The 15,337-nt window shown below is 34.5% G+C and overlaps 1 protein-coding gene across 2 annotated transcripts in view; it reads right to left on the reverse strand.

The window, feature by feature from the left end:
• Positions 1-2,381: 2,381 nt before the first annotated feature.
• The window catches only part of LOC100747394, a 56,381-nt gene continuing 43,425 nt past the window's right edge, over positions 2,382-15,337 (reverse strand). For both annotated transcript variants that reach the window (XM_024372462.2, XM_003485651.4), the window contains 4 exons: positions 14,198-14,541; positions 9,836-10,084; positions 9,067-9,370; positions 2,382-4,324 (listed from right to left, as the gene is read on the reverse strand). In XM_024372462.2, the coding sequence (XP_024228230.1) occupies positions 4,147-4,324; positions 9,067-9,370; positions 9,836-10,084; positions 14,198-14,541 (1,075 nt within the window). In that variant the 3' untranslated portion in view covers positions 2,382-4,146. The remainder of the gene's footprint in view (positions 4,325-9,066; positions 9,371-9,835; positions 10,085-14,197; positions 14,542-15,337) is intronic.

The raw sequence follows: 15,337 nt of genomic DNA on the forward strand, positions 1-15,337 counted from the left end.
GTACCTAAGCCTTGTAAGCTCTTAATTCACGGACTTTCTTTAGTGTTGAATGTTTCAACTTGAAACATCGACCGCTTGTATACGCAGCTGCGTTAAGCCCAGCGCATGCGGTTACATTTGCGTTCTAATAACATCCGTATGCACACTTTCAAATGCAAACAAGATTACTTTCCGTCGGAAATGACGTGTGAACTTCTTTGTATACGCTAACATGTGTATAATTATTTGAAAGACTTCAAAAGTAAAACGATTGTTGTTTCGATAAGAAAAGAACTTCAGCTCTAGATTTAAGAATAGCTTTGGAATAACATTGGACGAGATCGTAGAAAACGATAGAATAATTACGGACCTAAGATACGAGCGATTAAATTACAATAATGTAGTTGACCACTGTAGTTGAAATAGTCGATTAATTTAATAAACGTCTATGCTAGCAGTAATATAACTACGCACATTTATTTAATGCTTATTCATGGTAAATTTAAGTGTGCAAATGTATTTAGAATGTAAGTGATACCCAAAATCAACGAAAGAGATTTGATTTTGGTTAATGGAAAAAATGCACTGCATGATTTTTTCCATTAATTGGTTAAATTGGTTCTCGAAGTTATCCTACGAATGTCACTCGTGCGCATCAGATTTTTAACTAAAGCGTACTGGATACCTTGAGGCCGATGATAAACCGAATTAACCTCTTGATGCCAGGCTCCGTATCCGGCACGCATCAACGCGTTTGCGCGTAATAATATGCATTGCCTATTAGCAATATGCGACATATATGATTGTAGTTTATTTAAGTTTATTTTAGTTTATTTAGGAGTTTACCTATTCCCCCGCTACAATCAGCGAAAATCCAGTTAATCGGGGCGCTAACTAAAATATCGTGTCGATAAATGGAGTATTGTAGAAGTAGGCACATCCTGTCACCTAAAAATATTGCAAATATTTCCAAAATTACCAAGCACGCGCGAAACATATTTAAACGAACTTCTCAATATACCACGAACTGAGGCTTTATACAATATAAGTACGATACATTTCCCAATTCTACATATTACTCAGTTATAAAAAGTAAATAAAATATGGAGGAAAAATAATACACCGGATACGTAATATAATATTTTATTTTAAATATGTACGTAAAAAAGATAATTGTTCCACGCTCCGCGTTATTGCTACAGAAATAGTTCTAGTATTGTTAAAGACACATTTATAACAGTTTGCCGTTGCTGTTAATATTGGAAACCGTGTGCTTCGATTTCGCTTTCCTCTGTCGTATCTCTAGACATCAGATTTCTGAGAAATATGTTCCAATTTCCCTATTTTTACGTATCAAACGTATCTGCGGTACATCTTGTATACTATATTAGCTTGTACGTATAACTTCTACTCTCTTGCACTGTTAACTTTGTCATGATAATTTCTGTTACAATAATTTAAATTCTTTCCTATATTTTCCGATAATTGTAACTTTCCTTCCTACGCTTCTTTCTTCCGTACAAATATACCGTTTTGTGTGCAACTTCAAAATTCCAAATTCCAATTCCAAGGAAAAACATTTGCGATTGTACGGTTTCGTATTTCTTTTTTCATTGTTATAAGAGCTCGATTACATTTGGATCATTAAACGAAGAAGTCGATGTAACTTTGCATGTGGTTTTCGAAGACCGTAACTCTGAAGAAGGAAAGTTTGCACAATACATCTTTCATTCCTATAAATAATAGGAAACTTTTCTTAAGTATTTTAATAACACTCTGCTTGGAATAAATATAAAGATGAGTTATAGAAGAGTGGTGAGTGCAGCGTTATGTGCATGATAAACTTTCAAAATCGAACGTGGGAAAAACGGGAGCAAAATTAATAATTTAGATCCATATCAGTAATAATAACAAATTATAAATTAAAATAGAATTTTTGAACGTAAAATTAGAATTTCTATCGAATTTTAACTTGAGAGTAAACACAAAAGAAATTTCTTAATGGATCAAAATTCACATTACTTTTCGTATGTATAAACCTTAATCATCTCTTCCTTATCCCTACGCTAGGAAATGGCCATACGAATAATCTTAGAATGATTTTTATTTAAAATTGATCTACTGGAAAATTGATCTAATGCAAAAATCGTTTATACATAACGCTATTTGAATCTTACTCTACAAAATGTCCTAAAATATTTACAACTGTATAGCCCCGTGTAAGTATTCCGATCATTTTTCAAATAGGGCGTACTGTTATAAGATTTATATTGCTTTTTCTTTTTTGGCACGTGCAATATTTTTTATTAAATTCCTTCATATTTTTTTATTTAATTTAAAAATTACTTAGATACTACTTAAATGCCAAATTACTTGATATCATGATACGTTTGTTTCTTCAACTTGAACTTTCTTGAACTTCAATAATCGATATGCTAGAGCAATATCTTTAATTAAAATTGATCTATCAAAAACTGAACGTTTATTCGTAGATACCCAAACTATGCTTCAAATTACTATATATATTTTATTATACAATATTTCTATAAAAGCTTTTAATTAAGTAATTTTCAAAACTTTGTTTCAAAATATCTAGAGTTTTATTTTTCATTGCTGTTGTTTCTTTATCGAGATATATATGCTTTCATATCAAAGAACAGTTTAATGAGCAACATCTGATCAAACGAATGGCGTTCGTCAGCAAGAATTTTAGTTCTTTGATTTTTTTCTGCGATCACAAATGCGAAGAATTAATCCTTTTGCAGAAAGAAATTGCTATTTGTTGATTTTATCATTACGTCATTGTCCTTTATGGTATTAGTCAATGTTGGTACGCTACAAAAGGAATAAACGCTTTTTCGCCTAGCATCTTCGTATTTTCGTACTCCTTGTAATCGGATTATAGTGTTCTTGGATGAACATTTGATACGTTTGTTATTCATTTATAGAGATTTAACTAACGAACTAAATGAATGGCAAAAACGCTCCTTGTATCATCCGCGTACAAGGACGACAATCTTATTAAATTTTTAATCCTATTGTTCCTTAAATACATAAATGAACTTGATCTGACGACGTTACAATTTTAACGTTTGAACCACTTTTTCGAATAAAAACCTATATCTTTTTCATTCGTTAATTACTGCAAGTTTGTTTCTGAATCTCTCTAACATCTCTAACGAAACTCAATCACAATTTACTTTTGCGATACGAAGTTAAAACAACTTTCAAAAGTTCTATAAAATTCATTTCGAACAATTGAAATCAAAAAGATTCTTGTCAACTTTCACTTTGTCTTTCTCAACAGAAATATGTTACACACAATACTCGATGTAAGACAAATTGCGTTTCGCTGAAATAAGATGTAAAATGCCTAATAACGACAGACATAACACGAAATAACATCACTTCGCGTTGTACCCAGATAGTTTGAGCGAAAAACAAACTTGTACGTATTTATATACATTACATGTATATATGCTTCGAACTGGCAATATACAGTGGCTACAAAAAAGCATTTGTACATCGTTGTATTTATTTGGGCATTTACATACCTATTAATTGGGTCCAAGTATTTCAAATTTCGTCCGATTTAGTAATACTTTCATATAACCAACCATAAATATTGGAACACCTACTGGTTACATTTATTCGAAAAATCTAACAAATTTCATTTCCTACTTAATATTTTACATTACAAGAAATACATATACGTTGCGGACGAAATGACTGGTTAGCAATAAAATAACTAAAGGACAAAAGCAGTGAATAGCATTCTACACCAAATATCAATAAGTATTCCAATACCTATAGTCGGCAGCTACAAACTCAATACTGCAAATAACATTGATACTGTGAAAGTGAAATGTGAGAAGCTATTTAAATAACAGAAACTATATCTTGCGATAAGAGTTTGTTTGATGGGCATACAAATACCGTTTGTAGCGACTGTGTTTTCCCTTTTTCTCTCGATACTTCCTCAACGTTACCATCGAATCCTTCAAGAATTCTCTATATCGCTTGAATCTCGGTTTGGCTTTCGAGCGATCTCGAGCTTCCAAGTACTTGACGCGTCGCAACTTGCTGCCAGGGCAAAAACCATTGATGCCATTTTGTCGATCGAACGGTCAGCCGGAGGTACACGGCGCATAATATCGTAAAGTTTCGTTAAGGACTGTCCGGCGTATTCTCCTCCCAAGCCAATATCGTGTTCATGTCCTTAATGCCGCGTGTGCTCCATGGTTCGAGCGGATCAGTAGGCGACGTCGCCGGCGAAACCGCCTTATTCCGCTCGATCGATTCTCTTCTCCTCGGACCAGCCTCCTCTATTTCCTTCGGTGATACCCTGTGCATGCATCGTGCCGAACAGAAACCATTAAACGAACGGTCAATCGTTTCCTGTGCTCACGGACACTAACGCCGCGAACATTGCCTCCGATCGGGATTGGAGGAATGGGTTCTTTCGAACTTGCGATTCGAAAGGTCTTGGTAAGATAGGATTTTCTTATTCTTTTCGTCTTCGTCTCTTTTTTCTTTCCGTTTTCTCTTATTTCTTTTTTTACTTGTTTTCTTTCTACGGGTTGAATTTTATATAAAGGACGTTGGAACTGAATGATGGAAGTAGAAGCAAGACCATATGTATACTTCTAAGAAGCCCTAGGAACAACGGCGTTACAAGGTCTAATTAGGTTGCCGAGTTAAGTTTTAAGATGTGGCCACGTAGAGAGCGAGGCCCCACCTTGCTCCTAATGCGCCTTATGGCAAATGCGGCTCTGGGTAGAAGCGTAATAATTTGGAGTTAAGTACGTGGCTGATAACGGCGTTGGAAATTTATCTTCGTCGATAGAACCATGGATAAGCGCGTATATTTAAATATTTCGAAAAATAATTTACATCAAAGCGCGACAAAATTGGAATTCGAGAATGACTACGCATTCCAATAGCATAACAGCCCTGAATGTCGTTCATATCTGGTGAAAGAATGGCTGTTATAAAAATGAATGATTCTTTGGATATTGCGTTGTGTACGTGTAATGCTTTTGTTCGAATTTATTCAATTCTACTTCCAAATCGATATTGCATATTTAGCTGATTCGAGAAATAATAGAAACAACGACGTTGACTGTGATCAATACTTCGCCTCTTGTGCATTTGTTCCGATGTTTCTCTGATTTTGAAATGATCGAGATAAGAGCTTGTCATATAAAATGAAATTAAACATTCATACTTTTTGTCGGAAATAATATCCTCCCACTTTTTATTACTACGTCCCTGCATACACCAATATGGAAGAAATCAATTAAACAATATAATCCGATCGGATAAATAAGCAATTCATTATGACAATATTTACGAATTCGCTTCCGTTGTCGCCTTTTTATCGCATAATCTCAATTTGCTCTGGAAACGACTCGCACTCCGCGTTTATCCCGCCTAATAAAGCTATACTTTCAATTTGCCTTTGGTAATCGTCGATATCACCGATCGTTCCGCGTTTAAATCCCTTCTTTCACGAGCAATATCGCGCTCGCGTGATTCCCAATACTGTTTATCGAACGGGTGCATACGTCGTGATCCGATTTCGTTGTCCCGTGGCGTTCGTTTGAAGAAGAATTATTAACGAGTGATTAATAATTTATCGCAGCATCGAGTTCCGTGGAATAATTACAGAGGACGTTGACGTTTCACCGAAACTAACTGTATCGGTAACAGACGCCTCCTGTATTACATATCGGTGCGGAAAATTTTGAAATTCGCGCACGGTAATTTACATTACTTGTTTCGGATAGCTATTCATCATTTCGTTATCCACGTCCCATTGGTTGCTTTAGGATCTCGGATAAAAATCGTGTGACAAGTCGATGATGGAACGAGTGATGCGACTCATGCGAATCAACGTCGATCAGAATGAAAAGTTGTAAGAAATTTTTGAACTAAGAAACGAAATATGTAAACTATATAACGTGACGAAACAGTGGCAGAATTAGTAGTCGTAGAGAGCGACAAATGCATCGTGTAACGTGATAGAAACGAAAAGTTTAGGATGAGAAAATTTTTACTATCGGAAAGAGCGAAGACTTTGACGCGGGAAACATATAAAATGTTATTTTTGAAAAAAAATAGACTTAATACATTCTAGCTCTGGAGTCTAGTTTTTGGGCTGTAACGCTCTTCTCGACTTTTTGTTTAGAAAAATATTTTCACGCGTATGGTATAACGCGGAAAATGTATCTGTCGCGTTTCATAGGATTATTTCTATAATTTATAAACAACTATAATTTATAAACAAATTCATATAAAGTTATAATTAGTAATAATAGATTATTTCAAAACGTTAGAGTATTAAATTCGTTATCTTTTTTTTAAAGGAAAATATCAATTACGATTTAATCATCTTCGGAGAAAAATTTTACAAAGCAATTTTGTTATTTCAGGAGTTCATTATCCTCAATAATGCTCACTCGTCAAGGGATAGATATAAGATAAAGAAAATTCTTCCAAATTGAGAATAATTATAGCAACAATTATATTTAATTACATTCAAACTGCAATGACATATTTATAGCGCTCACAAGCTGAATCGATAGATTCTATACTTCCTATAAATTTTCTTCAGTTCAACGACACTTTTGTATTACACTAGTATGGTTAACTTTTAAATTTTCAGAAACAAAATGATTACTGTCTTTCGTGTCTAATTCATTCAGTCCATAAAGGAAAATACGATAGGTTGAAAATAATAATCGTTGAAATTTATTTTCTATCCTGCCACGCCCATAAAATTCCAGCGGTTACCTTGCAGATAATCCGCAAAGAAGAATGTTTCGATGAATAGATACCTCGCGTGGCAAACTTCTGCTGCAGATGCGTAAGATTTATTCTAACGTTGGAACAAAACGTCTTGTATTATTCTATTCACGAGGTAACAACGAGCACTGTGCAATCTGAGTAACACACAATGATTTCATTGTGACGATTAATCACAGCTCTGAGTCTATAGTTTCGAGTGACTCGTTCGCTGTGCTCTCTTTGTTCTGAAACACGATTACTTGGAAATTGAACAATGAAAAATTGTGCACCTTAAAGGAATGTTCGTTTAAATTCTTAATAAAATTAACAGAAAACCGATTCTTTATGATAAAAGAATAATTCCGTGTTTCGATGAGGAGTAACAACGGAAATACATGTTTTCTTGGAAGGAAAGAAAAACTTTACAGATGTCGATCTTCCGCAGATTATGTAGAAACAAATTTTATCATGTCGTAACATGCTACGAGATACAGCTATAATAATGAATAAAGGGAATAATAGCACAATATCGCTTAAAAGTATATAAACGCTTGCTTACTTTTGATAGAATCAAATAATTTCGTTATAAAATTACGCGGAAAAAGATCCAGATCGATTCTATTCTTTATCACTAGAATGCGGATTTCTATGTATTTATGGGAAATTTGATGGTGTATATAACACATAAAAATATATAAAATACACAAAATAAAGTATTTGTTATAATACTCGAGAGATGAAACAAATTCCTATTTAAATTTCATTTCTTTAGTTCTATTCGTAAAAGTATAAAAGTGTATAAAAATCCACAGTCTGATAATAAAGAGTAAAATTAATCTGGATCTTTTTCTGTGTAATTCTATAACGAAATTATTCAATTGCTTTAAAAGTAAGCAAGCATCCACATACCTTTGAGCGATACTGCGGTATTATTCCTTTCTCAGTTATATCATCTACGATCTACGCAATTACAACGAACCATGTATAATTTCACCGATGCAAAACAATCGAAACCCATTCTTAATTTCATCCATGAGTACGTGTTTTATACGCGGAAGCGAACCTGTCTGTTTTCCGACTTCGGACGGAAAATGGTGAAAGGAAACATTCGACAAATCTAAATAGGAAATCTATGTTCCAATATTGCGTGTTCCTCGTGTTCCGGTATGTCGACACACGATCGATTGTTGATAGTGTTGTCCAGTGCTTCTAGTGTTTTCAGCCTGATTCTATATACCTTTGTCCGGTATACGTATGCGTGGCTGTACATACATCCGAGCCGTGACTTAACACGAATGCCACGAAACGTTGTAACTCGGCCATTATGTTGTAATTACTTTTCGAGGCCGGGCCAGGAAATTGTGTATTTTCTATACTATCGTTTCTCTGACGGGCGTTCACGCGGCGGCTCGATGAAATTTCATTAAAGTCCAAAGAAGTCAGTTCGGCCGTACCACGGATTTCCATTTAGCAGTTCTTTAAGTGATAATTGTTTTGTTACGTGTGTATGGCTTTGTTAGATGCCCGATGACGCTCGCGTTACGGGAGATTCAAATTGGATACGGGTAATGGGATTGACGATCGAGGAAAATGACGACGGCGTTGAAATATCAAACGTTAATATTGCTTTCTGGTAAGTATAGATTTTTCGTAATGAACCACCTTAATTGAGGAAGTAAGGCAAGCTCTGCGAAATTGATGCTCTTAATAGTAATTTTGATACGAATCTCAGGTTTTTATCAATTACGTCGAATAATTAGATTAACCTTTAGCTACAATAATATAATATTACTCTAATATCGATATTTTAATCTATAACTATATATATATTCATTGATATAGATTTTTTACGGTTAAAAGTACTCAAATGTTGAATTTTTTAAGCTCCTTTGCTAGATTGTACTAATGAAACGAAAATACAGACTCTTCTAACAGTTAAGTGGTCCGTAGTTAAAGGCTAAAGTAGACTTTTTCTAACAAATAGAAGATAGGACAGGTAAATATAGGGAGAAACTTATAATCGGATAATCCTAACAATACTAATTAAAATCAAATAACAGTACTTTAATCTTACTGATATGTCGTCCCTAGAAAAACATCCCCTTTCGTCCCTCTTCTTATCTATTTAACTTTTTTATACTCTATAGAAATACAGACTTTGATTTGGGGATGTAAATTATTCAAAAATATTTTCACCTTTTTACGTTGCATAGCTATTAAACTACGTTAATCCTTAATTCCATAATTAAAGTTTAATTCTATCAATGATTTAAAAGAGTTTCATTATGAATTAGCTACCTATTTTTCGCCGTTTTCGGTCGACGCTTCTGAACCTTGATCTTCACTGAATCGCATGACCCGTTCTGCTTTACTTGCGGCTTAATTGCTTCGATAGAGCTCTCTCGACTTTCGATTTGACGGCTCGCCAAGTTCTCAGGGCCGTTGAGCAATGGCTGATATTGAGGATTTCTGTCGGCGGATGTGGACGACGTAGATGACAGGTCGTCATCGGTGTGCCGCGACCGTCTCCGTGTCGTGATAAATCTGTTGTTCGCTGATCTTATTCTACGTAGACGGGCCTCGGTTCCGAGTAGGTTGTCGCCTGCAATAAGACAATCAATTTTCATGAAATTCGCGTGGCGCTTAACACTCTCCAGCAAAATTTACGGCCACACGGCCATTGCTGGTTTTATTCTTTAATATCTTCATTGTAAAATTATCGTTGAGAGATCGCTTCGCTTTTTAATACTTTGATTATACGCGTATAAATGCATGTTAAATATTAAACATAAATTTAAAATGTTGATGGTTTGTAATAATTCTCTGGTATTATTCGTTTCGTTGCTCGGAATAAAGCAAAAATAAAATTCGATTTGATGAGATGCTTGCAGATTAAATTATGTAAGACGCAAATGTACAGAGATGATTCATTCAAATTCGCCTACTAACAATTACACTTAATGCAATCGGTGGCGCGTTTAGTAATAGGCAATTAGTGTGCGACCATGCCATTGATTAATTCTTAGAATATCAAAGAAATATTTTACGGAAAGTAGTTCGTCATTACCACCAAAATCGTTGTCACTCGATTCAACAAAGTACTGCTTCTTTGTAGCGGCAACTTTCTCCTCCATAGGTAGCTTAGTCATCGTGAATTGCTCCAAAATTTGCAGATTTATTTTCGAACTGCTCTCCACTTCGAAATTCGCTGCGGCCCGCTCCGCTATTTTCAGCAGCGTTTCAGGATCGTCCGTATTTTCGGAAGCAATCACAAGCTCCAAAAGCGGATCCTGAAAATCCTCGGCCATGCTCGAATCTAGGATAAATATGTATATTTTGAGTTTCTTTTTTTAATATTCATCGTTTTGCGAAGTCTATTATATCTATAAATAATATTAATAACATTGATATATTCTTCTTTAAACACTGCTCGAATATTGTGTAAGTTGACGTATCTCTGGATAAAAACGAAAAATCTTTTCGTTTGCGATTATTACAAAGAGAAAATTTCAACAGCTCCATTTTTACTGAACTCGATTTTATGCTGTAGCAATTTTTATTTCTTTTGGACATAGTTCCATTTTTGCTGAAGTAAAATTAAATGCATTGAAAATATGGATAAAATTGTTACATTCTTATACATATTATACATTACGCTTGATTATCGATATTTGTTTACTGTTACTACACTATTATTTTCCTTGAAACTTTATCAAGTTAATGTATTAAACAACAAACGTAAAATAAGTACCTGATTCCAGACAGTTTAAAAAACGATTAAAAGAAGTATTAACACTAATTAGCTGCTTAACAAGTAACTAAAAAATTAATTTTAAACAAATGCAAACGGATTTCCATCATGTAGAAACATTTCTGAAGACCGTAATTTGTTAATTGTTTTGAACAAAACGTTTCAATCCAGCACTGTTTCGTTCAAAGAAATTGCAGTTTCTCAGAAATATAGAAAATTATTTCATTCAAATTCAAACAATTCTAAACAATGTATAAACATTATTACGTCGGGCGACACTCTACCTAAACCAGGCCACACATCGCGGGCAAGATTGCAGTCAGATATCTTCTGATCCTTACTGCGTACCCTCAATAGTCTCAAGTACTCTCCATAAATCTTAGGAATTTTCTAGTTAAGGTCCTTCAGACCGAATAGATATTCTTTCACTGAATTGTTTCCTAAAGTTTATTGTTCACCACGGGTTGACACGGAAAAGTTGCCTTTTCTCACGTATGAGACCTCCCATTAGCAACTTTATCTCGAGGGCGGTTAGCATCCTTCCTCACCCACCACCATAGCAAACAACTAATTAACAACGAAGCCTATTTCCCTCATTCTCCTAGCCAAAATTGTCATCAACAAATCCGATAGTCCCGTGCGCTAGACACACCCATCCTTAGCTTTCCTCCGCCACAGCATCGTCACCGAACTTTACTGATTTTCCATCTTTCAAACAGTCAACATCCTTTTGACCGGGTTTACACTCTTAGATCAGTCACTTACTTATCTTATACATACGCACCAGCGTAACTATCTTCTTTACAAAGTTGTTGGAATAAGCTGTGATTTATAACTCGTTATATCAGTGTCATATTTAATTTAACTACCTCTATTATCCTAATCGAAATAGGGGATCGATCATTTCGTGGCGTCGATCTAATCGTAACGGAAATTTACGACTCCCGTTGACGAGCTTCCTCGCGATCGCGTCTTACCGCGAGTGGTCGAAACAAACATCGTTCACCAAAATGCGTATGAGCAGAAATAACAACGAAGATACAAATTTCAAATCCACGAAAAGAAACTTTTGAATAAACTTAATTTTTTACATTTCACGATCTATATCCGACAAAAAGAAACCGTATACATATACGAATGAAAGCAACATATCAATTGTTGCTGATCTTTCTATCGAAAAAGAGAAAAGAGAAAAAGGAATCTTTCTCTTGAAAAAAGAAATTCGTTGTCTATGTCGTTATCTTTATTTTTAAATTTACTTGTTTAAAAATTGATGTTGTTAAAAATTACAATTTCTGCGTCCATGCAGACTTCTGTTTGCCGCAAATAGACCAGTTTTCATTATTTCAATGCGCAAGCTCGTTTTCAAGTTTTATTAACGTCCTGCGCACAGCAAGCTGCATAATAAAAGTTGGCCAAGCTGCGTTAAATCCTGACGAATGTGAATTATTTTCAGGCCAAAAATGGGAAATGCTTGTTGTGCAGCGATGCCTGAAACAGCGGCATTTTGTTTTGTTGCTCATGAGCGGAAACGAGATCAAGGACGCCGGAAACAAGAAAGGCGGAAACGTCGGAGGCCGCTGAAAAATATTTGAAATATTTCTGTTCGAAACGTTAATCAAATCTACATTTATGGTTTCATTGATATTTACCTAATTAGCGAACTCGTAAGAAAATAATACGAGTAACAATATCTGCAATTTGAGAGAATTGTGGATTAAAGTAAACTTGAACAGAAAAGTCTGTATGGTTGTAAATATCAAAGTAGCTACGTTGTTATATGCAAAAATAATTCTTTAAATAAATACAAATATTATTTTTTCGTAATGCTCCTATCTTTTTTGGGAGAAGATATAAAATACACACGTATATTAAATTTTTTACATTACACATTATACATACAATACATGTAATATATAACATATAATGGTTACAATCTAGTTTAATCTTGTAGAGTTGGCACAGTTTGATTATATCGAGTAAAAAGCAATAAAAATGTACGTAGAGTTGTATAAAAACTTGAAGAAACCGAAGGTGACAATTAATGAATTGATAATGTTCTTTGTTAATGGAAACCTCGAAACAGAAGTGATAATTAAAGGAAGGAGGTATAATATTGTAGTAATCGCTGAAGAATACTGAAGGATTACAATATTTGATTAACGAAGGAAATTAGGTTACAACTTTGCTAATTTATGATAATCATATGCTTAACGGATGAAAGGCCATAAATTATCCAATGCTTGTTGCACTACTTTTCAGGTTAATCAATAAAGTCTCTCGTTTCATTTACGCTTTAATAACCAAATTATCGTGATTAAGATCGAAACTGCAAGCTTTTGAATTTAAGGTGCTGTTGAATGACAAGTGTTCGGTTTTAAAATACATGGATCATTATGCAGACATAAAAGAGACATCCAGCGAAGAATCCGCAAGATTTAATCGACTTCTACTTAGCAAACTCGTGAGATTTCCTAATAACGCGAAAAGCTGCAACATTTATATTTCTACTTTGGTCTGTTCAGTTATATATGTACGTTCTGAAATTCGAAATTTAATTCAATATCAAATAATTTGTACTTAATAATTACCAATTATTTCATGCCCCGATATTACTTTCTAACGGATAACATCGAAGTTGGAACTTGGTTTTGTTATCGAAATTTATCCGACAAGTAAAAACCTATATGCAGCTAATAAAAATTCATGCACATTCATAAGTTTGATTCGATTGCCATTACTATAGAGCTTCGGAACAACTCACAAAATTTGGATTATATGTAGGAGATATATCAAATTTTAATAAACAAATTGAAGAACACGTAGAGACAGTCAAAGAAAGAAGAATAATTCGTCCTGCATTCCTTTTTAAACTATAAAGAAATGAAATTGTTTATAATTGACGGAGTGCATCGTTTGAAAGAAAAATCAAAATAAACAATTTTATTGTCGCACATTTTCAAAAGGAAAGGAAATATTTTAATTTTCGTTGAATTACAGATTAGGATTGGTTCAACAAATTGTCGAGATAGAAATCGCTATATTGTGCCCATTGTGAATAATGTTCTTTTTTTTATCGAATTGTTTGCAACTTTCAATATCTCTATACTTTTTTTTTTGAAAAAAAACCTTTTTCATTTATAAACGAAATATCTTGCGCGATGTCTGTAAAAATCGGTTCACAAAACATCTCGCCCGTGGATGCTATAGGATTAACGATATTGAATTTTAACTCCATTTTTACACAAAACAATATTCAGTTGTATATATCGTAAAATAAAAAGTTGGTAAAATTTTTATTAAAACATTGTATTGTTATATTTAGCGATATTTCCTGTTCGTGAATGTAAAGGGGTTGTATTTTAACGAATACTCAAGAGATTAAAACAAGCTTTTACCTCGTAAGAGGTTAACAATGCTATTTAAAATTTCACCGTTTTTCCTAAGTCATAAAATATTCTTATATTATTCGTCTTATTATTATTCTATGTTAAAATATTAAAAATATAAAAATTAAAATAGAAATATCAGAATATTCGCACATCATTATTATTATTCTATGTTATCACTTTATATTAAAATGTTAAGAACATGAAATACCCAGCGTACAGTATTAACTACTATTCTTCATAGTTTTTCATAAAATTCCTTTTTAATTAATACAATAACTTTACTTACGACTCGCGTTCTTCGAATTCATCTCGCGAACGGCCACAAATTCGCTGGATGTTTTGTCAATATCATTATGACTGCTCGCCAGATTATCCAGATTTTCCGTGGTTAGTTTCCGTTGTTGCTGAACGTCCGTCGACCCTTTCTCCTGATTATTCGTCGCCGATTTCGCTTGATCCTTGCAGGCGGTCTTCGATTTCGACTGCTTCGCGCCGATGTTGGTCGGAATTCCTTCCGTAGCAGTAGACAAGTCGAGATCGTGGGCGAACGCCATCACATCCAGCGCTGCAGTCAATGCGTCTCCAAAACCGGCCGTAACCGCTGAAACTTGAGGCTCGGCAGTGTTTGGACTGCGCAGAAATTGATTATCTCTCCTTCGGTATTATTCAAATAGCATCTGCTACTGGGGACTTTATAATTTATTAGGTTGTCCGAGAAGTTTCTTTCGTTTTATGAGGAAATAATAGACGCACAACGTTTCTTGTTTTATATTTGTGACGGCACTCGACAGCAAAATAACACCGCTCAACATTAACTAGAACCGGACAATGGCAGCGCAGTGGTTGGAGCCTTAGGTTGCGAACGTTCGGGACCCGGATTCAAATCCCGGTGGCCAGAGTCCGATTTTTCTTCCACGATTCTTAAATTAGAAGAAAAACAGCAGTACCCCAGCAGCGACATCTACAGCCAGCAGTTACAATTACCACGGACAACACTTACACCTCATATTATTTTGTCGAATTACGTACGATCCATTTTGTTCTGTTGAGATAAACATCGCGACATTTCAGACTTGATTTCACGTTTCTATGAAGGTGCACTGTTGTAAAAAAACACGTTTACGAAAGAAAGACACTTTTCAGGCAACCTAATAATTTAAATATAATTTACAGTTTACTTTAATAATTTGCCTATTTCGAGACCCGTTTTTCCTTGCTTTTCTTTTTTCTTCGCATCTCATTTGCATCAGCGATGTTTGATATCAGTGAAGTCAACAACGACGCTGATACATCGAGCGTTATTTCTACGACGTCGGTTAGTGATATAAAACTTGTTCTAGCGATTTACTAAAGCGCGTAAACAACACATAAAGAGTAACATGGTATATGTGTCTGAACATTCTTCATACGTAAAAAATTTGATTAC

The sequence above is a fragment of the Bombus impatiens genome, unplaced genomic scaffold (assembly GCF_000188095.3).
Source record: "Bombus impatiens unplaced genomic scaffold, BIMP_2.2 scf_0074, whole genome shotgun sequence".
NCBI lineage: Eukaryota > Metazoa > Arthropoda > Insecta > Hymenoptera > Apidae > Bombus > Bombus impatiens.